Raw genomic sequence first — 18005 nt, 5'->3', positions numbered from 1 at the left:
GGCAGGTGACTGTCTGGGCATGCCTTGAGCCTCCCAGAGGAGCTCAGTGTCAGCCCAGGCCACAGTACGGTATAATGTGCCCGGCATCTCTGGCTGCCGCGGCACACTTCACAACCACCCGCTGCACACTAGTTGAAAACCTCTGGAAAACATGCACTGTTAGGCCTAGTACACACCTACAGATATCTGTCCAATCTGTCTGGTGAGAAGGAAAATCTGGTCCTTTTCTATTGTTATTTGCTCCATTACCAGATGTTCCTTCCCACCAGACAGATTGGACAGATCTATCTATAGGTGTGTACTCAGCCTTAGGGTTGCGCTGCTATAGACTATGTATAGGGTTAATTATTGCTACAGATATCCAGTGCATAATGAGACCAATATATACATATATGTCCAGGGAAGTGGTAAGGGTCTTCTGCTGCTCCCCCAGACTCCCGGACTTGCTCCCATGCTCTGGAATGGTGTCAGCGTGTGAAACACTCAGCTCAGGCAGTATGGCCCTACTGCCACATCTATTGGCTTACTGTGATCGCCGGTCCTGTATATGCTGTAATTATGACACGCAATACACTATGTATGACACATATAATAGGTTACTGTGATCGCTGGTCCTGTATATGCTGGAAATATGACACACAATACACTATGTATGACACATATAATGGGTTACTGTGATCACTGGTCCTGTATATGCTGGAATTATGACACACAGTACACTATGTATGACACATCTATTGGCTTACTGTGATCACTGGTCCTGTATATGCTGGAATTATGACACACAATACACTATGTATGACGCGTATAATGGGTTACTGTGATTGCTGGTCCTGTATATGCTGGAATTATGACACACAGTACACTATGTATGACACATATAATGGGTTATTGTGATTGCTGGTCCTGTATATGCTGGAATTATGACACACTATACACTATGTATGACACATATAATGGGTTATTGTGATTGCTGGTCCTGTATATGCTGGAATTATGACACACAATACACTTTGTATGACACATATAATGGGTTACTGTGATCACTGGTCCTGTATATGCTGGAATTATGACACACAATACACTATGTATGACACATATAATGGGTTATTGTGATTGCTGGTCCTGTATATGCTGGGATTATGACACGCAATACACTATGTATGACACATATAATGGGTTACTGTGATTGCTGGTCCTGTATATGCTGGAATTATGACACACAATACACTATGTATGACACATATAATGGGTTACTGTGATCACTGGTCCTGTATATGCTGGAATTATGACACACAATACACTATGTATGACACATATAATGGGTTATTGTGATTGCTGGTCCTGTATATGCTGGGATTATGACACGCAATACACTATGTATGACACATATAATGGGTTACTGTGATCGCTGGTCCTGTATATGCTGGAATTATGACACACTATACACTATGTATGACACATATAATGGGTTACTGTGATCGCTGGTCCTGTATATGCTGGAGTTATGACACACTATACACTATGTATGACACATATAATGGGTTACTGTGATCGCTGGTCCTGTATATGCTGGAATTATGACACACTATACACTATGTATGACACATATAATGGGTTACTGTGATCGCTGGTCCTGTATATGCTGGAATTATGACACACTATACACTATGTATGACACATATAATGGGTTACTGTGATTGCTGGTCCTGTATATGCTGGAATTATGACACACTATACACTATGTATGGACATATAATGGGTTATTGTGATTGCTGGTCCTGTATATGCTGGAATTATGACACACTATACACTATGTATGACACATATAATGGGTTACTGTGATCGCTGGTCCTGTATATGCTGGAATTATGACACACAATACACTATGTATGACACATATAATGGGTTATTGTGATTGCTGGTCCTGTATATGCTGGAATTATGACACACTATACACTATGTATGACACATATAATGGGTTACTGTGATCGCTGGTCCTGTATATGCTGGAATTATGACACACTATACACTATGTATGACACATATAATGGGTTACTGTGATCGCTGGTCCTGTATATGCTGGAATTATGACACACAATACACTTTGTATGACACATATAATGGGTTATTGTGATTGCTGGTCCTGTATATGCTGGGATTATGACACGCAATACACTATGTATGACACATATAATGGGTTACTGTGATCGCTGGTCCTGTATATGCTGGAATTATGACACACTATACACTATGTATGACACATATAATGGGTTACTGTGATCGCTGGTCCTGTATATGCTGGAGTTATGACACACTATACACTATGTATGACACATATAATGGGTTACTGTGATCGCTGGTCCTGTATATGCTGGAATTATGACACACTATACACTATGTATGACACATATAATGGGTTACTGTGATCACTGGTCCTGTATATGCTGGAATTATGACACACTATACACTATGTATGACACATATAATGGGTTACTGTGATTGCTGGTCCTGTATATGCTGGAATTATGACACACTATACACTATGTATGGACATATAATGGGTTATTGTGATTGCTGGTCCTGTATATGCTGGAATTATGACACACTATACACTATGTATGACACATATAATGGGTTACTGTGATCGCTGGTCCTGTATATGCTGGAATTATGACACACAATACACTATGTATGACACATATAATGGGTTATTGTGATTGCTGGTCCTGTATATGCTGGAATTATGACACACTATACACTATGTATGACACATATAATGGGTTACTGTGATCGCTGGTCCTGTATATGCTGGAATTATGACACACAATACACTTTGTAAGCTGGATAAGTGGTAATTATACCCTCTTCATGGACTGGCCACACTCACTCTAAAATAAAGCATTTGGAAACCCCCCTCTATAAGTCCTGCGTTTGCCTCTGATGTGTGTGTGTGTGTGTGTGTGTGTATGTGTGTGTGTGTGTGTATGTGTGTGTGTGTGTGTGTGTGTATGTGGTGTGTGTGTATGTGGTGTGTGTATGTGTGCGCGCGCTGTTGCAGGAGATAAGATGTCACAACAGTCAGCTGTAAGATTGAATTCGTTTAGGGAACACAAAGTGCTTGTGTACACTACAAGGGAGACATTCATTTCAATGAATGCAGTGTTGTTCCTGGACAGGTTTCCAGAACGACCTATTAGCCATTATTATTACATGACAATAATACATGGACAGATCCATGCAGTGTATTTGGTATTGGCCCCTGAGATATTCCACGGAAAGGTCAGGAGGGACGACCCAGGGCTAAGGCAATGAACCTGTGACTCATCTTACTCCTTTTTTTAACTGTGAGCTTTGCCCTGTGACAGGACTGGCAGTGACATGCACATATGCAAGTTGCAGGAGCTCCTAAAATCTAAAGGTGTCAATCATCAGCTTGTGGCTGTGAGGAAGCCTTCTCCTCCCCCCCCCCCTTTTCTGTACATCCACCATTCTCTTTGTTACACCATTGAAAAACACCAGAGAGGGCCTCTGTGCAATTAGCGTATAAACAACCCACCAGGGGTTCTAACTTAGGTGAGGTGATAGAGTGTTAGCTGGCTACCCCACTCTTACAGCAGTGTCCTCAGACACTATCGCTGCAGTCGTGCTGAACGCCCCTTCTCTGCACGCCAGGTTCCGGGCGACACGGCTTGTACAGAGTGTCTTTTTCACCCGAAAATGCATCTTGGTGGCAATGCGATGTGACAAAACAGCTTATCGAGACTGCACTGATTAATTTGATAAGCGACACTTGTACGTCTGTGTATGAATAAGTCTAAATCTGTATACGAAGCGCTAACATGAAGCGCCTGCAGGTTTCTTTTTTTTCATGCCCAGTTCCACTTCATCTGCGACTTTGTACATATTTAAAACTAACTCCTGTGCGGTTAAAGTCGCAGCCCAGCGCCTGTGGTACAGATTGAGAGGTGTTTCGCTGCCTCAGCGGTGTGAACAAGACACAAGAAAAAGGTGCTGCGCTACACCGAATGGCGCGGCTCCCTCACGCCACATAGCTTATTGAGGCTAGGGGATATGTTTCATAAGCCTGTGTTTTTAGAAGTGGAGATGTTGCCCATAGCGACCAATCAGATTCTAGCTATTATCTTTTATAAGGTGCTAGATAAATGTTAAGTAGAATCTGATTGGTTGCTATGGGCAACATCTCCAATTCAAAAAATCTGTACTTTAGTAAATATACCCCCTAAGTGTATGAGGACGCATCTGTAGTTTCCCATTTTAGAGACTTAGGGGCATATTCAATTAGGTGCGAAAAGCTGTTCTCGGCTAAAAAGTTTAGCCGGTGACGTCATTTCACCAGGTGAAAACGTATCCCCGTATTCAATTGTAGAGACTCTTTGCCAGTGTGGAAAGTCAATGCATTGGACTCGGCAGAAATTGGGGTTTAGGGGAGCAAACTTGGGACAGCCCCCCCCCCCCCAAAAAAAATACTTAAGAACACCCCAAAAAAGTACTTTAAATTTGGGTGCAAAAAAGACCAAAGATGGGGGACAAACATAAAAATGAGCGAAATAGAATCCAGGGGTGTCCCCAAGTATGCGCCAGCTTAAGATTGCAGGTGGATTTTTAAAGGTTTTTTTATTTTATTTTTTTAAACTTCACAATAGCAACTTTTAAATAGGCTAGCACCCATTTTCATGTACCCCAAATTTGCTGGGACTAGTTATTTTGTTTAACAATGTATAAATGCCATTCTTCACCACTTATGCAAAGATACTAATTTCAAGCTTTTGAAAAAAACTAAAGTTCCCAGAATAGCTACAATAGGGGTACTAGAACACCCCTATAGTGATCCCCTATGTTAGTGCAGCTTTTCGGGGGGTACAGACTGTTTTTGACAGTACTTTTCGCTAGCTCCGAATTCGCCGGGATCCGTTTTCGACGATTCCTATTTGAATATGGGGATAAGTGGGGACGTGCGCGATACTTTTCCATATGAAAAACCAGCGATGACGCCGAAAAGTGCTCGACTTTTCACACCTACTTGAATATGCCCCTTAGACGTTGAGCAATATATCATACATGAGCCATTTTATTGGTAATAAACCTAATTTAAATCTACTCTTTTGAACTTCAGCTTCACAGAGGCGCTGGTGACCATCCGCAACCGGCACAACAACGTCGTCCCCACCATGGCCCAAGGGGTCATCGAGTACAAGGAAGCCTTCGGGGTGGATCCTGTGACCAATCAGAACGTCCAGTACTTCTTAGACCGTTTTTACATGAGCCGTATCTCTATCAGGATGTTAATCAACCAGCACAGTAAGGACGGGTTTATTTTGTAGAGAGATGGCAGCTGACCTCATTTCTCCCTATTGCTCAGTGGCCTTATTCTTGTTGGAAAATATTGACGGCTTGTGACTGGCCGTGCTGCGCGCGTTTCACGTGTGTGATCAGAAGATTATGAGGCGCTTAATAGCGATTTCAGATCAATTTCTGTGTGTGTGTGTGTGCGTGCGTGCGTGCGCGCGCGCGCGCTTGGGCAATGCATGCACCACTGTGATAAATCATTACGCCCCACTTTATACTCAGCTGGGTTTCTCGATATGGGCCCTGATTCAGAGCCGCTCGTAAGCAGGCCGCTCGTTCGTTCTGACCGATGTTCGCACATCTGCGCATGCGTACGGATTGTAATACGCATGCGCGAACCAGTCAGTGCGGCCGAAAATCGTTTGTTCGCTATATAGCGAATGCCTGCTATTTTGAGTGACAGAAGGAGGCGTATGTGGGTGGTAACAGGGGAAGGTGCTTGAAAACGGGGGTGTGGAATTCGAACGCAGGCGTGCTTAAAGGTCAAAATGGGCGTTTTAAGGGAGTGCATAATTAATACAGCAGCGTCATGGACCACGTCACTTGGTTTTCTTTTACTCAGAACTGCTCGCAAGATTGTGGTAGCAAAAACCAACCCCAAGAATAGCGAGCAGTTCATACGCTGTTCGATGTACTCGATTAATCTAATAAATAGTGGACATGACGTATGGTGCGAGCGGCAAGGGGGCGTATTTTTCAAAATTACAACCGCAAGTTTTGCTCGCTCGTTCAGACTTAGAGGTGTGAACAGACCGCAATTAGCGAACGGTTCATTTGAATAGCCACCCCTTGTTTTAGAACGAACGACCGCAAATAGCGAGCTGCTCTGAATGAGGGCCATTGTGTGCTTGTACATAGATGAGCTACATATTGGAGCTGGTAATATAGTATGTAATCACTGACTTGAGGAACTGGTGATTGTGTGTAGCACTTAAATGGTTGAAGGAGAGAAAAGCAGGACAGTCTTGGGTGGCGGGAACCGGCGTGTGACATTATCTTTTATTTTCTAAACTGAGTTAGGAAGATGACAGAATCTGATTGGTGCAAATAGTCAGGATTACAAATGATCAGTAAATACTCTGCAAAGTGGGGATTGTGAATATCTCTGGAATGACTGCGGTTGTCCCGTCAGTATGAGGTGCAAAATGGTTTTCCGTTCATAGGCCCTCATTCAGAGCCGCTCGCTAGCGGCAGTACGCTCGTTCCGAGCGATGTTCGCACATCTGCGCATGCGTGCGGTTTTTAGTACGCATGCGCGAACCAGTCAGTGCGGCCGAAAATCGTTTGTACGTTATATAGCGAGTGCCTGCTATTTTGAGTGACAGAATGAGGCGTATGTGGGTGGTAACAGGGGAAGGTGCTTGAAAACGGGGGAGTGGAATTCGAATGCAGGCGTGCTTAAAGGTCAAAACGGGCGTTTTAAGGGAGTGCATAATTAATACAGCAGCGTCATTGACCACGTCACTTGGTTTTTTTTAACTCAGAACTGCTCGCAAAATAGCGGTTGAAAAAACCAACCACAAGAATAGCGAGCAGTTCATACGCTGTACGATGTACTCGATTAATCTAATAAATAGCGGACATGACGTATGGTGCGAGCGGCCAGGGGGCGTTTTTATCAAATAAACGAGCGAATGTTTTGCTCGCTCGTTCAGACTTAGAGGTGTGAACAGACCGCAATTTGTGAACGGATCATTTGAATAGCCACCCCTTGTTTTTGAACGAACGACCGCAAATAGCGAACGGCTCTGAATCAGGCCCATAGTTCATATGGTAGGATATGTCCTTGACAATTGCAAAATAATGATAAACACTGCGCACGCCATCATGGCAGCGGCTATACATCGAAACAGCCTGCTATGCAGGATTTCTTTACTGACGTGTGGCATCCTGAGACTTCTGACCGTACAGTGCAACTGGGAGCAAAGATCATGAAAACAAGATTGTCAGGCCAGAAAGCAGCCGGATCAGAGTCCGGTGGAGCTAATGCCCTTAGTGACTGGTAGTGCTATTTGGCTTTATCTGTTTCCAAGAAATGTGTGTGTCTAAAAACAACAGCCGGAAAATAAGTTACGCTCCGCTTCACCAGGTCTTGGCTTGTGTAAGATGTATCTGACTTGGCAGTGCCCAGTTTTGCAGAACAGACCTGTCTGTGGTCATTGCGCAGGGTTTTATAAAATGAGTCACAATGTGTTATTTTTATATTTTATTTCAGCCCTTCTGTTTGATGGAGGAACCAACCCAGCCCACCCTAAACACATCGGTAGTATTGATCCCAACTGTGACATAGTGGAAGTAGCACACGGTGAGTTAAAGACGTTGGCTTTCTAGGACAAAACGGGGGGGGGGGGGGGCAAATACTTAAGTCAAATAGGAAGTTTTTTTTCATTCATTTTTGTTACCCCCCCCCCCCCCCCCCATAATTCGCTCACAAACACCATATATTCTGTGGCTTATTGGTCTTGATGCAGGACGGTGACCTTTCCCCAAAATGTGTGAGTCTCCCGGATGTTCCGGGACCGTAGTAAAGCATGTTTACTCAGATATTCATAGATATGTTTAGGATAGAGCCTTAGAACTAAAGCCAGGTACACACTAGACGGTATGTAGTCCAATCCGGCGGTTCGGACGTCATAGCGGCCAGTGTGTACCCGCTATGTTGCTGACTATGGCCCTCATTCAGAGCCGCTCGTTAGCGGCAGTACGCTCGTTCCGAGCGATGTTTGCACATCTGCGCATGCGTACGCTTTTTAGTACGCATGCGCGAACCAGTCAGTGCGGCCGAAAATCGTTTGTACGCTATATAGCGAGTGCCTGCTATTTTGAGTGACAGAATGAGGCGTATGTGGGTGGTAACAGGGGAAGGTGCTTGAAAATGGGGAGTGGAGATCCGAACGCAGGCGTGCTTAAAGGTCAAAACGGGCGTTTTATGGGTGTGTATATTTAAAACAGCAGCGTCATTGACCACGTCACTGGGTTATTTTAGAGCCAGAACTGCTCGCAAATTTGTGGTAGCAAACACCAACCACAAGAATAGCGAGCAGTTCATACGCTGGTCGATGTACTCGATTAATCTAATAAATAGCGGACATGACGTAGGATGCGTGCGGCCAGGGGGCGTTTTTAACAAATAAACGAGCGTATGTTTTGCTCGTTCGTTCAGACTTAGAGGTGTGAACAGACTGCAATGTGCGTACGGATCATTTGAATAGCCACCCCTTGTTTTTAAACGAACGACTGCAAATAGCGTCCGGCTCTGAATGAGGGCCTATGCTCGCTCCCGCGCATGCATGCAGGTCCGACCGGTGATATCAGTGGGGGCCATGCCCACTGTTGTTCCGTCGCTGCCAGCATCTGCAAGTGTGTATGCATTTGCCAATGCTGGGACCCCCGCCACGGAACACATCGCGCTGGGTACACATTAAGTGTGTACCCAGCATAACTCTGATCTATCTGCAGCAGTGAGGCCATTAAGGTTAATTAAACATTAAACATCTAGATAGGTAACAATTTTATTTATTTATTATTTTTTTGCTTTCTTATGGGGTTTTGTATTCTTTTATTCCACTTTGGTTACATACAATAAGTAAAACACATTTACATTACATTACTAGTCACTAATCTGTATGAGATGATCTTGCAAATGCCCTTAACAATAAATACATATGAATATATTTCAGATGCCTTTGAGAATGCCAAGATGCTATGTGACCAGTATTACTTGGCTTCCCCTGAACTAAAAGTACAGCAGACAAATGGTAAGTTATCTATATCATAGGAGAACTGTTATCTGCACTACAGTAGATCCCTGTTCAGATACAATGATTACTCTGCATAATTATTTCCTCTTCGCTGGCCTAGCTCAATAAACTTCAACAGTTGTGTCAAAGTGAAATGATGTTATTCACTCAGGACATTATTGTATCAGTATCTTCTCTCCTAGAGAAATACTGTGTTACTGTGCCCCTCTTCCCCAGCCATTCTTTTCGAGACCCCACTCAAAGGCACGGCCGAATACCGGGGCTGCAGATGTAGAGATGAGCAGGAGGACTGATCAAAATTCTCAATCAAGACCTTGTAGCTTGTGACTGATTCTCCTGCTCGCATCGCGCCTTTGCCACCAATTTCTGGTAGTTAGAATTATTTATGTATTACGCAATTGGCAGAACCCAAGAAAAAGCTCCTGCATGTAACAGCCGCCGGGATTTTCGGGGAGGTGCCATGTTGGTAAAATATTCTCTTCGGTCATAGGTTCCCAAACTCTGTCCTCAAGGCAACCTTACAGTCCAGGTTTTCAGGATATCCATGCTTGGACTCAGGCATATCAATGGATAATGTGCTTTTAGTTCTATTAACCATGTGGTGATCATAACCTCGACTTCTATCATAGCGATCATTGTTTCCTATGCATACTTGGTAGGACAGGCCAATGTGATCCCTATGCATACTTGGTAGGACAGGCCAATGTGATCCCTATGCATACTTGGTAGGACAGGCCAATGTGATCCCTATGCATACTTGGTAGGACAGGCCAATGTGATCCCTATGCATACTTGGTAGGACAGGCCAATGTGATCCCTATGCATACTTGGTAGGACAGGCCAATGTGATCCCTATGCATACTTGGTAGGCCAGTACCAGTAACATTCATGACACTGACCAGGCCATGAATGTTTTCCAGGTCTATCCGGCTGTGGATGCAGCACTAGAAGCACCATAGGACAAACGCCTGTTTTTGTTGAAATTTTATTTTACTTTATGACAAGTGTATTTTTTTTTTTTTAATGTAGGGAAAGCGCCTGGACAGCCTATAAATATGGTCTACGTTCCTTCTCATCTCTACCACATGCTGTTTGAACTCTTCAAGGTACGGATGATACTATATTATATAATATATATTATAGCCATATGATAATGTTCAGTATGGAAGTTACCTCGGGGAATAATAACATGGGCAAATTACTGTTTTACTCTGACCTACTATAATTTCCAAACTTTACTTATGCATTCGAACAGCGGGCTACATAAGCCTAGCGTATAAGTAATCAACAAGTAGGCTAATGACGCTGGCGCTAAATCTTTGGGCCTTAATCACGCAATTTATTTATTATTTTTACTGTAATTTACTTACTGTATGTAATATTTTGTTGTGTGTGTGTGTATAGAATGCCATGCGGGCAACTATTGAGAATCACGAGGACAGCCCTTCTCTGCCACCTATTAAAGTCAATGTCGTCCTAGGAAAAGAAGACCTCACTATTAAGGTACCTATTACCAGTTATTAACACAGGGCCTGATTCATTACGGATAGAAATTTGCGATCGCAGCTGCGATTACGCACTCAGTTATGCTGCGAAAATATGCTAATGTCTGCAACTGCTCACACGGCATAGAGACGTCCACTGCCGCTTTCTCACATCCGTAAGACCTCGCAGTCCTGCGTATACATCGGTAACATCTGCCCCTCACGCAGAATTACAGCAGCTCTGACCTGACTCAGACATTGCAAGTCTCATCGCACGCAGTGGCAAATTTATGCACGCCCAGGAAACGGCGTTCAAATGGACAGGCGCGCCTGCGTTTCTCCTACCACTCCCCCCGTCACCACCCCCCAAACGCTGAAGTCTTGTCACTCGCTCTGCGATGGCTTTGTATCTGCGTACGAGATCACAGTGCGATCGCAATACTGGCCACACTGCGGTCTATCGTCCAATCTGCGTACGCTGGTGCTATTGCCATCCGTGATGAATCAGGCTCATAGTGCCACCAATTGTGTGTCATTGAACATATTTATCACTCGCCCCTGCCCCACTGGCGCTTACAGTCTAAATTCTCTAAGATAGACACAAACACGGGGAGAACATACAAACTCAAACTTATTTCTGTCTCTTAACATACAATATGTAAAATAAACATTTTTGCTTCTTCCCTATGTACACCCGGCAAATTTAATTTGGTCAATGTAACTAATGAACAGAGATGGGAGCAATCTCTGAATCTAATTTTATGGGTAACACACCTATTATCGGGCCAATCGCCTGACATGTATGCAGGAGCGTTAGCCGATAAACGGCTTCAAACCCCCTCTACCCTGTCTGTAACACTGCACAGGGAAAAAGTAACACTGAAAACCAAGCCATTCACTATAGAAAAGGGTACAAACAGATGGTACCTGGAAGAGAAAAAAATCAAACCATAAATATTTAGAGTGACCTTTAAATACAGTATTGCTCAGTAACCTAGTGCCTTGGGGAGGGAGGACTGTGAGTCAGAGGACACTGCAGACAGGGATAACGTAGGGAGGGAGAAAAAAAGATTTTTGAAGGTCCGGCTTGTGAGAGCTTACAGACTAATGCTGGCCATACATCTGCACGATTTCGGGCCATTTGCCCGATTTTCGATGTGTATTTTTTAAGTAAGATAAGATCCGATGCGCGCTCCCGCAGCTCCTATAATCGGATCTTATGATCAGATGTGCAGCCCATAAGTTCCATCGTATCGTGTGCAGATCGTGCAGTTTATTTTGTTCATGCGATCCATCGTGCAGCAATTCAACTCATTTCAATGACTGTTTCCCTAATGAGCGCGTGAGGCACAGGATCGATCATACGACAGATCCTGTGCTAAGAAAAACAACCAACATGCTGCCAGGGAGCTCCGGGGAGTCGGACGCCGAATCGGAACGTATGCTGGTCGTGCAGGTGTATGGCCAGTTTAGGGGACTGCTATAACTTTGAAATGAAGTATCTCTTATGGCAAAAGTCTTGTTCTATGCTGCAAGATAAGTGCTGTACAGGGATCATTAGGATATGCAAGAACAGCACAAATATTGTTTACGTGTGTTTATGGCTCAGGGTTGGGACTTTGTAACTATGTGGGAACTTTTATTCTGCATCTGGCAGCAAAATCTTCCAGGTTTGCCCTTTTGGTTTGTTTTCTTAGTACAAACAAGCTGGATTTATACTCCACCTCATAGGCAATCAGCTACAGGTGCTAGTGCTTTATGCCATCCATGTGCCCAGGAAAGCAATATAACAAATATATTTATGTAGAAGTTCAGATGACAAGCTCAGAACACTTAAGTTGCTTTAAAACGGGTGGGTGGGGCCTAGAAACTGATGTAACCAGTAATTGGACATGATCGCTGAAATGGCTGCCATTTTGTCCCGTTTGTGCAAATCAAACTGTCCCAGTTTATCCGTTACCTGATATATCCATCCTTTATCAGATCTCTGACAATGGAGGAGGTGTTCCTTTAAGAAAAATAGATCGTCTGTTCAGCTATATGTATTCCACTGCGCCACGGCCTATGATGGACAATTCACGCAATGCACCGCTGGTGAGTGATTTTTATTTTTCATGCTTCTAATTGTCTTAGTTACTAAACAAATAATGGAACCGTGTTGGGTTGTAGTGGAACACAGCTGCCTCATTGCTGTCCGACTCCCTCCCTGACACATTATGACTCTGCTGTAAGACTAATGAATTGGCCTTTGTAGTCTGTTCATAAACCTAGTGTTTATCTGGCATTGTGATGCTGAGAACAGGCCAGGAAATGCTACACGAGTGCCCTCCAGAAGCAAAGAGGTCCTTTGTATAGTATTAAAGTGTATAGCATAGGACACGCGGGAATATGTCATCCAAGACCAGCAGTAGGCACTGTGTGGCAATGCAGCTGCTGTGGAACTACACATCCCAGCTGTTAGGGAATGCTAAAACTGTGGCAGCGCATGCTGGGATATGTAGTTCCACAGCAGCTGGAGTTTCAAACGTTGCCTAAACCTGTTCTAGATTGTGCTGGTAAAGGTTCGTTTTGCTGTAAAACCAGCGGTGACAATAATGGCTCACTAATAATGCTTTTCATTTTCTCAGGCTGGTTTCGGGTACGGATTGCCCATTTCTAGACTATATGCAAAGTACTTTCAAGGGGATTTAATGCTGCATTCAATGGAAGGCTTTGGGACCGATGCCGTAATATATTTAAAGGTATTATTACGTCTTGCATTATTGTGTTTCTTAAGTATTTTTCAAGTGTGTGTGTGTGTGTGTGTGTGTGTGTGTGTGTGTGTGTGTGTGTGTGTGTGTGTGTGTTTGCGATCATTGTGTATTCCTGGGCTATTACAAATTTAAATGTACAGTATGTAATGCTCCTTTCTCAGGATGGTTAAATAAACCATCAGTCCCTTAAGTCCCCCCTCTTTCGGGTCATGTGACCAGGTGTCTGTGTGAAAGGTCCCCGGCTTGTTTTGTTCTTCGTTATAGATTAAATAGCTGGGGAGAGAAAACAGACTATGTGACTCTCTCTTTTTGTTTCCCTTGGCAGCTATAGAATTGGATAGGACCAAAAGCAATATGAGATAAACAACAACGAAATACATTTATGGAGTAAACCTGATTCAGCTGGTTTCAGGCTATTTCCAAATCTAACCTTGTGCTTCGCCAATGTAATCTCTCTGTGTCTCCCTTTAGTCAATGTTACCTGATCGCAGCTGCCAAACCTTCATGTTTACCAGAAGGAGAGAGAGAGAGTTTGCAGCTGGCGTACTGCGATCCTGCCGCATCACATTGGTAGGATGGGAGGTGTGTAGCGAAGGCATTGCCTGATTGGGAAGGAGATGCAGCCGCCCAGCCAGGTTCACTACACCTCTCCCAGCCCTATCCTCTCCGCAGTGACCAGAGCCGAGGTTGTTTAAAAAGTGCTTCAGGGTCATCGCTGCTTCCTGTGGAATTGATAAGCAGGATCCTTATGATTGAGTTTTGGTCAAGCCCATACTCCAAAAAGGGACAGCTGCGATTCGCACAGCTCCTCCCGTCAGCAGACTACAACGTTTTTTTCACTCCTGTAAATGTTGTCATTTTGGCCCGGCGCTTCCTTGGGTACAAAATCTGGCCTTTGACGTATTCAAAAATCCCAAACGATACAGCATTAACGTTGCATTTTTTTTTTGTGAATTTCTTTTGTGTATTTATTGGGTTGTCTGTATTATTACAGGCATTGTCGTCGGAATCTATTGAGCGGTTGCCGGTCTTCAACAAGTCCGCTTGGAAACACTATAAGATCTGCATGGAGGCCGACGACTGGTGTATCCCAAGCAGAGAGCCGAAGAACATGGCGAGGTAAGAACACATCCCGGAGGTTTTGGTGAGGAGCAGGACAAAGGGATCAAGCACTGATTGCACAGGACTATTACCTGCAAGTGTTATGTGGCCAGGAGGCAAACTGTACTGTGCTGGAGCTGGCCAGGGAGGCAACACTGGAGACTGGCGCACCAGTCCTTTGTCACAAGGAGATGGGAACTTTGTAGCTACTAGTTGTATATCTTCGCAATTCTTCAATTTTACCTATTTCTGGTGCGTCATCGTCAACAACAACAACTCATGATGAGCGATGAGTATTCGCGGCCTCTTAAGAAAACAGGAGGGTTCTGCGGATAGAGAATTCACTTCTTGTTACCACTGTACATGTGAAGATGTTCCAGGATCCATCTTTAACTATTGTCAAAAATCACTTTTCCAGTTGAACTTTCATCCACAAACTTGAGACTGACCAGTCCAAGAACACTACCCACTATCCATATTTTAAGTGTCCTTTAATACATTCTTTTCATCTGTCAACCTGTTAATTCCACAATGCCGAAAAAGCACGCAAGTCTCGGCGAAGGATCGTTCGCTATTGCCAAAAAGACCAGAATGTGTATTCCAGGTGGCTATTGCAGATCGCTCTGTGATTTGGTCGTCTCCATACTGTGAAACAATCCTCAATGTATCGAAACTGAAAGGGCAAAGGGCCTGATTTTAGACGTGCACTAACTGCACGCGGTGCCGATGATCGCGTAGTTGAGCGATTACTTTCTACTGCACATGCGCAAAATAATCTAAGAGGCCCTACGAGGCATGCATTACCCTGAGTGTAAACACAAATGCGCTGTCGTGTACGGGACCGATGGTGTCAGAAATGGCGAGGAACAACCATGGCTGTTCCTGGGAGGGGGCCTGAAGTGAACACAAAAAAAGTCAGTGTTATGGAAGTGTCGCAGGCGTGATAGCGAAAGCGGCTGCGTTCTCAGATGCAGAGTCGCAGAGACCGGAGACACCATCTGCCGTAGGGTTGATGCAAGTGTCGATGGTGCACGCAATGGTTCGCCGATAGCGGATTGTCAACAATCCGATGCTGAAAGTGGGTGTCTCAGGGCTTGCGCATCCCGGTGCACGCCAGTACACAAGTGCGAGGCGGAAAATAGCATTTGCGTATCATCGCCGCCATATGACAAACCTACAGTAGCAAATGTGCAAACATCTGAATCTGGCCCAAAGTGTGGAGCAGTAAGCTGGGATCTGTATGTTATATTTAATGTTGCAAGCAATATTACCAGTGTCTGCACTAGCCATTGTAGATTATTGTGCTGCCGACCGTGTTCCCCATTGCCCCCGAATGGCAAATGTCTGTATTCAGGGCGTTCGCTGTTTGCAAGCGCTCGCTCTGAATCAGGGCGTTTTTTGTTTCGGACTACAGGCCGCTTGCAATGCTGTGGGCGACCATCGGGCTTGCGCCGAGACCCTACGGATGGTTCTCCGCTGCCGCAAGCCCGAGTGGACTTCCTGCTCTCGCTGGGGCTTGCGCACGCCGGAGGTGGCGCATGCGCAGTGGGGGAACATCGACCCACTTGCGAGCGGATCTGAATCAGACTCTGTGTCCAGCAAGCTGCCAGCTGAGAGCTCCGATATGTTTAAGTCACTGTCTGATCATTTATCTAACACATTTAAATTTGTCAAACGTGCGAGAGACATTGAATGCCAGCGATGATGGAAATCTATGTTTTGCACCGCAGGTCATTCGAACCTCTGTCTTACTCTGCAAGGTCGGTTGGCACAATAGTCAAACGTTTTTTATAGTTCTGTGTTTCCGTTATGGGTGATAAGAACCGGAATGGATCTTTGTTTGCATAATTTATTTAGAATTTACCCAATGCGTGAGAATCCAGATATGGAAAAAATACAATCTACAATAGAATTTGCGCTATAAGAAAGTTCTGATTTGAGGTTTAAACATTTCAGCGTGTTGGCAAATGAAAGACGTTACGTAGTAAGATTTTTACTTATTTATTTATCTCCCCCTCCCCAGGCATATTAGACAGCCATTTACTCAGGTTGTAGAAAGACGGACGTTGCGTTTAGCCTTTTGGAGCCTACAATGGATAAGTGCACGTGCCAAATGTCTTTGAGATTATATTAAAGAGGAAAATAAGGTGCCCATCCTTCTATTGGCTAATGGCACCTTTTTATTTGCAAGCTTTAGAGACTGCTGGGGTCGGCTCACTGACATGTGACCAGTATATTGTGCATATTGGTTTGATGGTCCATAGTGGAGCATTATAGCCATATAGAGCGGAGAACAATGGGGGGAAAAAAAAATTCAGGGTCTGATTTCAGAGTTGCATGCAAATCCGTTCTTGTGGACGGATCTCGTGATTTTTAGCAACTGCGCACGTGCCGGAGGCGGGCGCAGGCATCTTCGAGCTACTCAGTTGTACGCATCCCCCTTGTGACAAAATTGGCGTAGGTGGGTGGCAATGGGCTTGGACGCCTAGACAGAATTGCGGTCAATTCAGAGGTGAGCGAGTGCAGAGATGAATCTGGTTTCAGACGGAGAGCTTGCACTCGGGATAGGACTGGTGCAATTGCGCGCTTAGTGATTACTGCTACTCTCACCAGCAGATACCTGCGGTGCCGACGCACTAATGCGGCCACCTCTGAATGCAGGCGAAGAACCATTTTATTTCCGCACTCACAATGTGGTCGGCTTTTGCGGGCAACTCTGAATCGCTTCCGCCGTGTCTAAGTCTGTCCTCGGCAGTCTCCTTTACACATTTTATTGTATTTTATCAAATATTTCATTTAGAGAATGAGCCTCACTATGCGTCATTTCTATTTTTTTTTTTCCCTTTTTTAATTATTTTACAAAATATTTCTAAGCATTTTTAATTTATTATTTAAGACTTCACTTCCAGCATTCTAGAGACCTGCCTCCATTTTGCATAACCATGTGCTTCATGTGTTGTAAGATATCTTTTATGTTTTGTGTTATGCAATGTTTTCATTAAAAATAAAAAATCTTTCACATTCTGTGTCGATTGTGGTCACTTCGTCATGTAGACTTCAAACTTCATCACGAACCCTCCCAATATCAAGTCCGTTACTTAACAGATGCTTCGTTATAAGGATCCTACATTTAACAAATATATACAGTATGTTGTAGTGCATATACCTGTACTCTATAATCCCATGAAACGCAGCTGCATTCTTCTGCAGTATAACAGCGCAGAGCAGCCATTGCTAAGCCGGTTGTCCTCAGAGTTGAAACGTAACCTTTCCCCCCTAATGTGGCCTGAGATATATTGTTGGCGACACCATCACAAGAGGCAGTACATCAATTTTCCATTTGGTGGGCTAGGTGCAATGGAATAGAACTCCATGGACCATTTCTTACCGTTTGAAGCTATCTATCCAGGGCGCTATGGTTGGCGTAGTATTTAGCATTGCTGCCTCACAGTCATGAGTTAAAGGCCCTATCTGTGTGCAGTTTGTATGTTCTCCCAGTGTTTGCGCGGCTTTGCTCTGGGTGATCCAGTTTTCTC

The 18005-nt window shown here is 44.2% G+C and overlaps 1 protein-coding gene across 1 annotated transcript in view; it reads left to right on the top strand.

The window, feature by feature from the left end:
* Nucleotides 1-17493, top strand: part of PDK4 (pyruvate dehydrogenase kinase 4) — a 30982-nt gene extending 13489 nt beyond the window's left edge. Inside the window, exons 4-11 of the mRNA XM_088442235.1 lie at nt 5138-5322; nt 7586-7675; nt 9051-9128; nt 10161-10237; nt 10536-10634; nt 12599-12709; nt 13243-13356; nt 14363-17493. Of these exons, the coding sequence (XP_088298361.1) occupies nt 5138-5322; nt 7586-7675; nt 9051-9128; nt 10161-10237; nt 10536-10634; nt 12599-12709; nt 13243-13356; nt 14363-14491 (883 nt within the window). The 3' untranslated portion in view covers nt 14492-17493. The remainder of the gene's footprint in view (nt 1-5137; nt 5323-7585; nt 7676-9050; nt 9129-10160; nt 10238-10535; nt 10635-12598; nt 12710-13242; nt 13357-14362) is intronic.
* The last annotated feature ends 512 nt before the right edge of the window (nt 17494-18005 follow it).

The sequence above is a fragment of the Taudactylus pleione genome, unplaced genomic scaffold (assembly GCF_031769625.1).
Source record: "Taudactylus pleione unplaced genomic scaffold, aTauple2 ptg000306l, whole genome shotgun sequence".
Lineage (NCBI taxonomy): Eukaryota > Metazoa > Chordata > Amphibia > Anura > Myobatrachidae > Taudactylus > Taudactylus pleione.
Note: the sequence above shows the minus strand (reverse complement) of the source record. Positions and strands in the feature narration are given on the sequence as shown.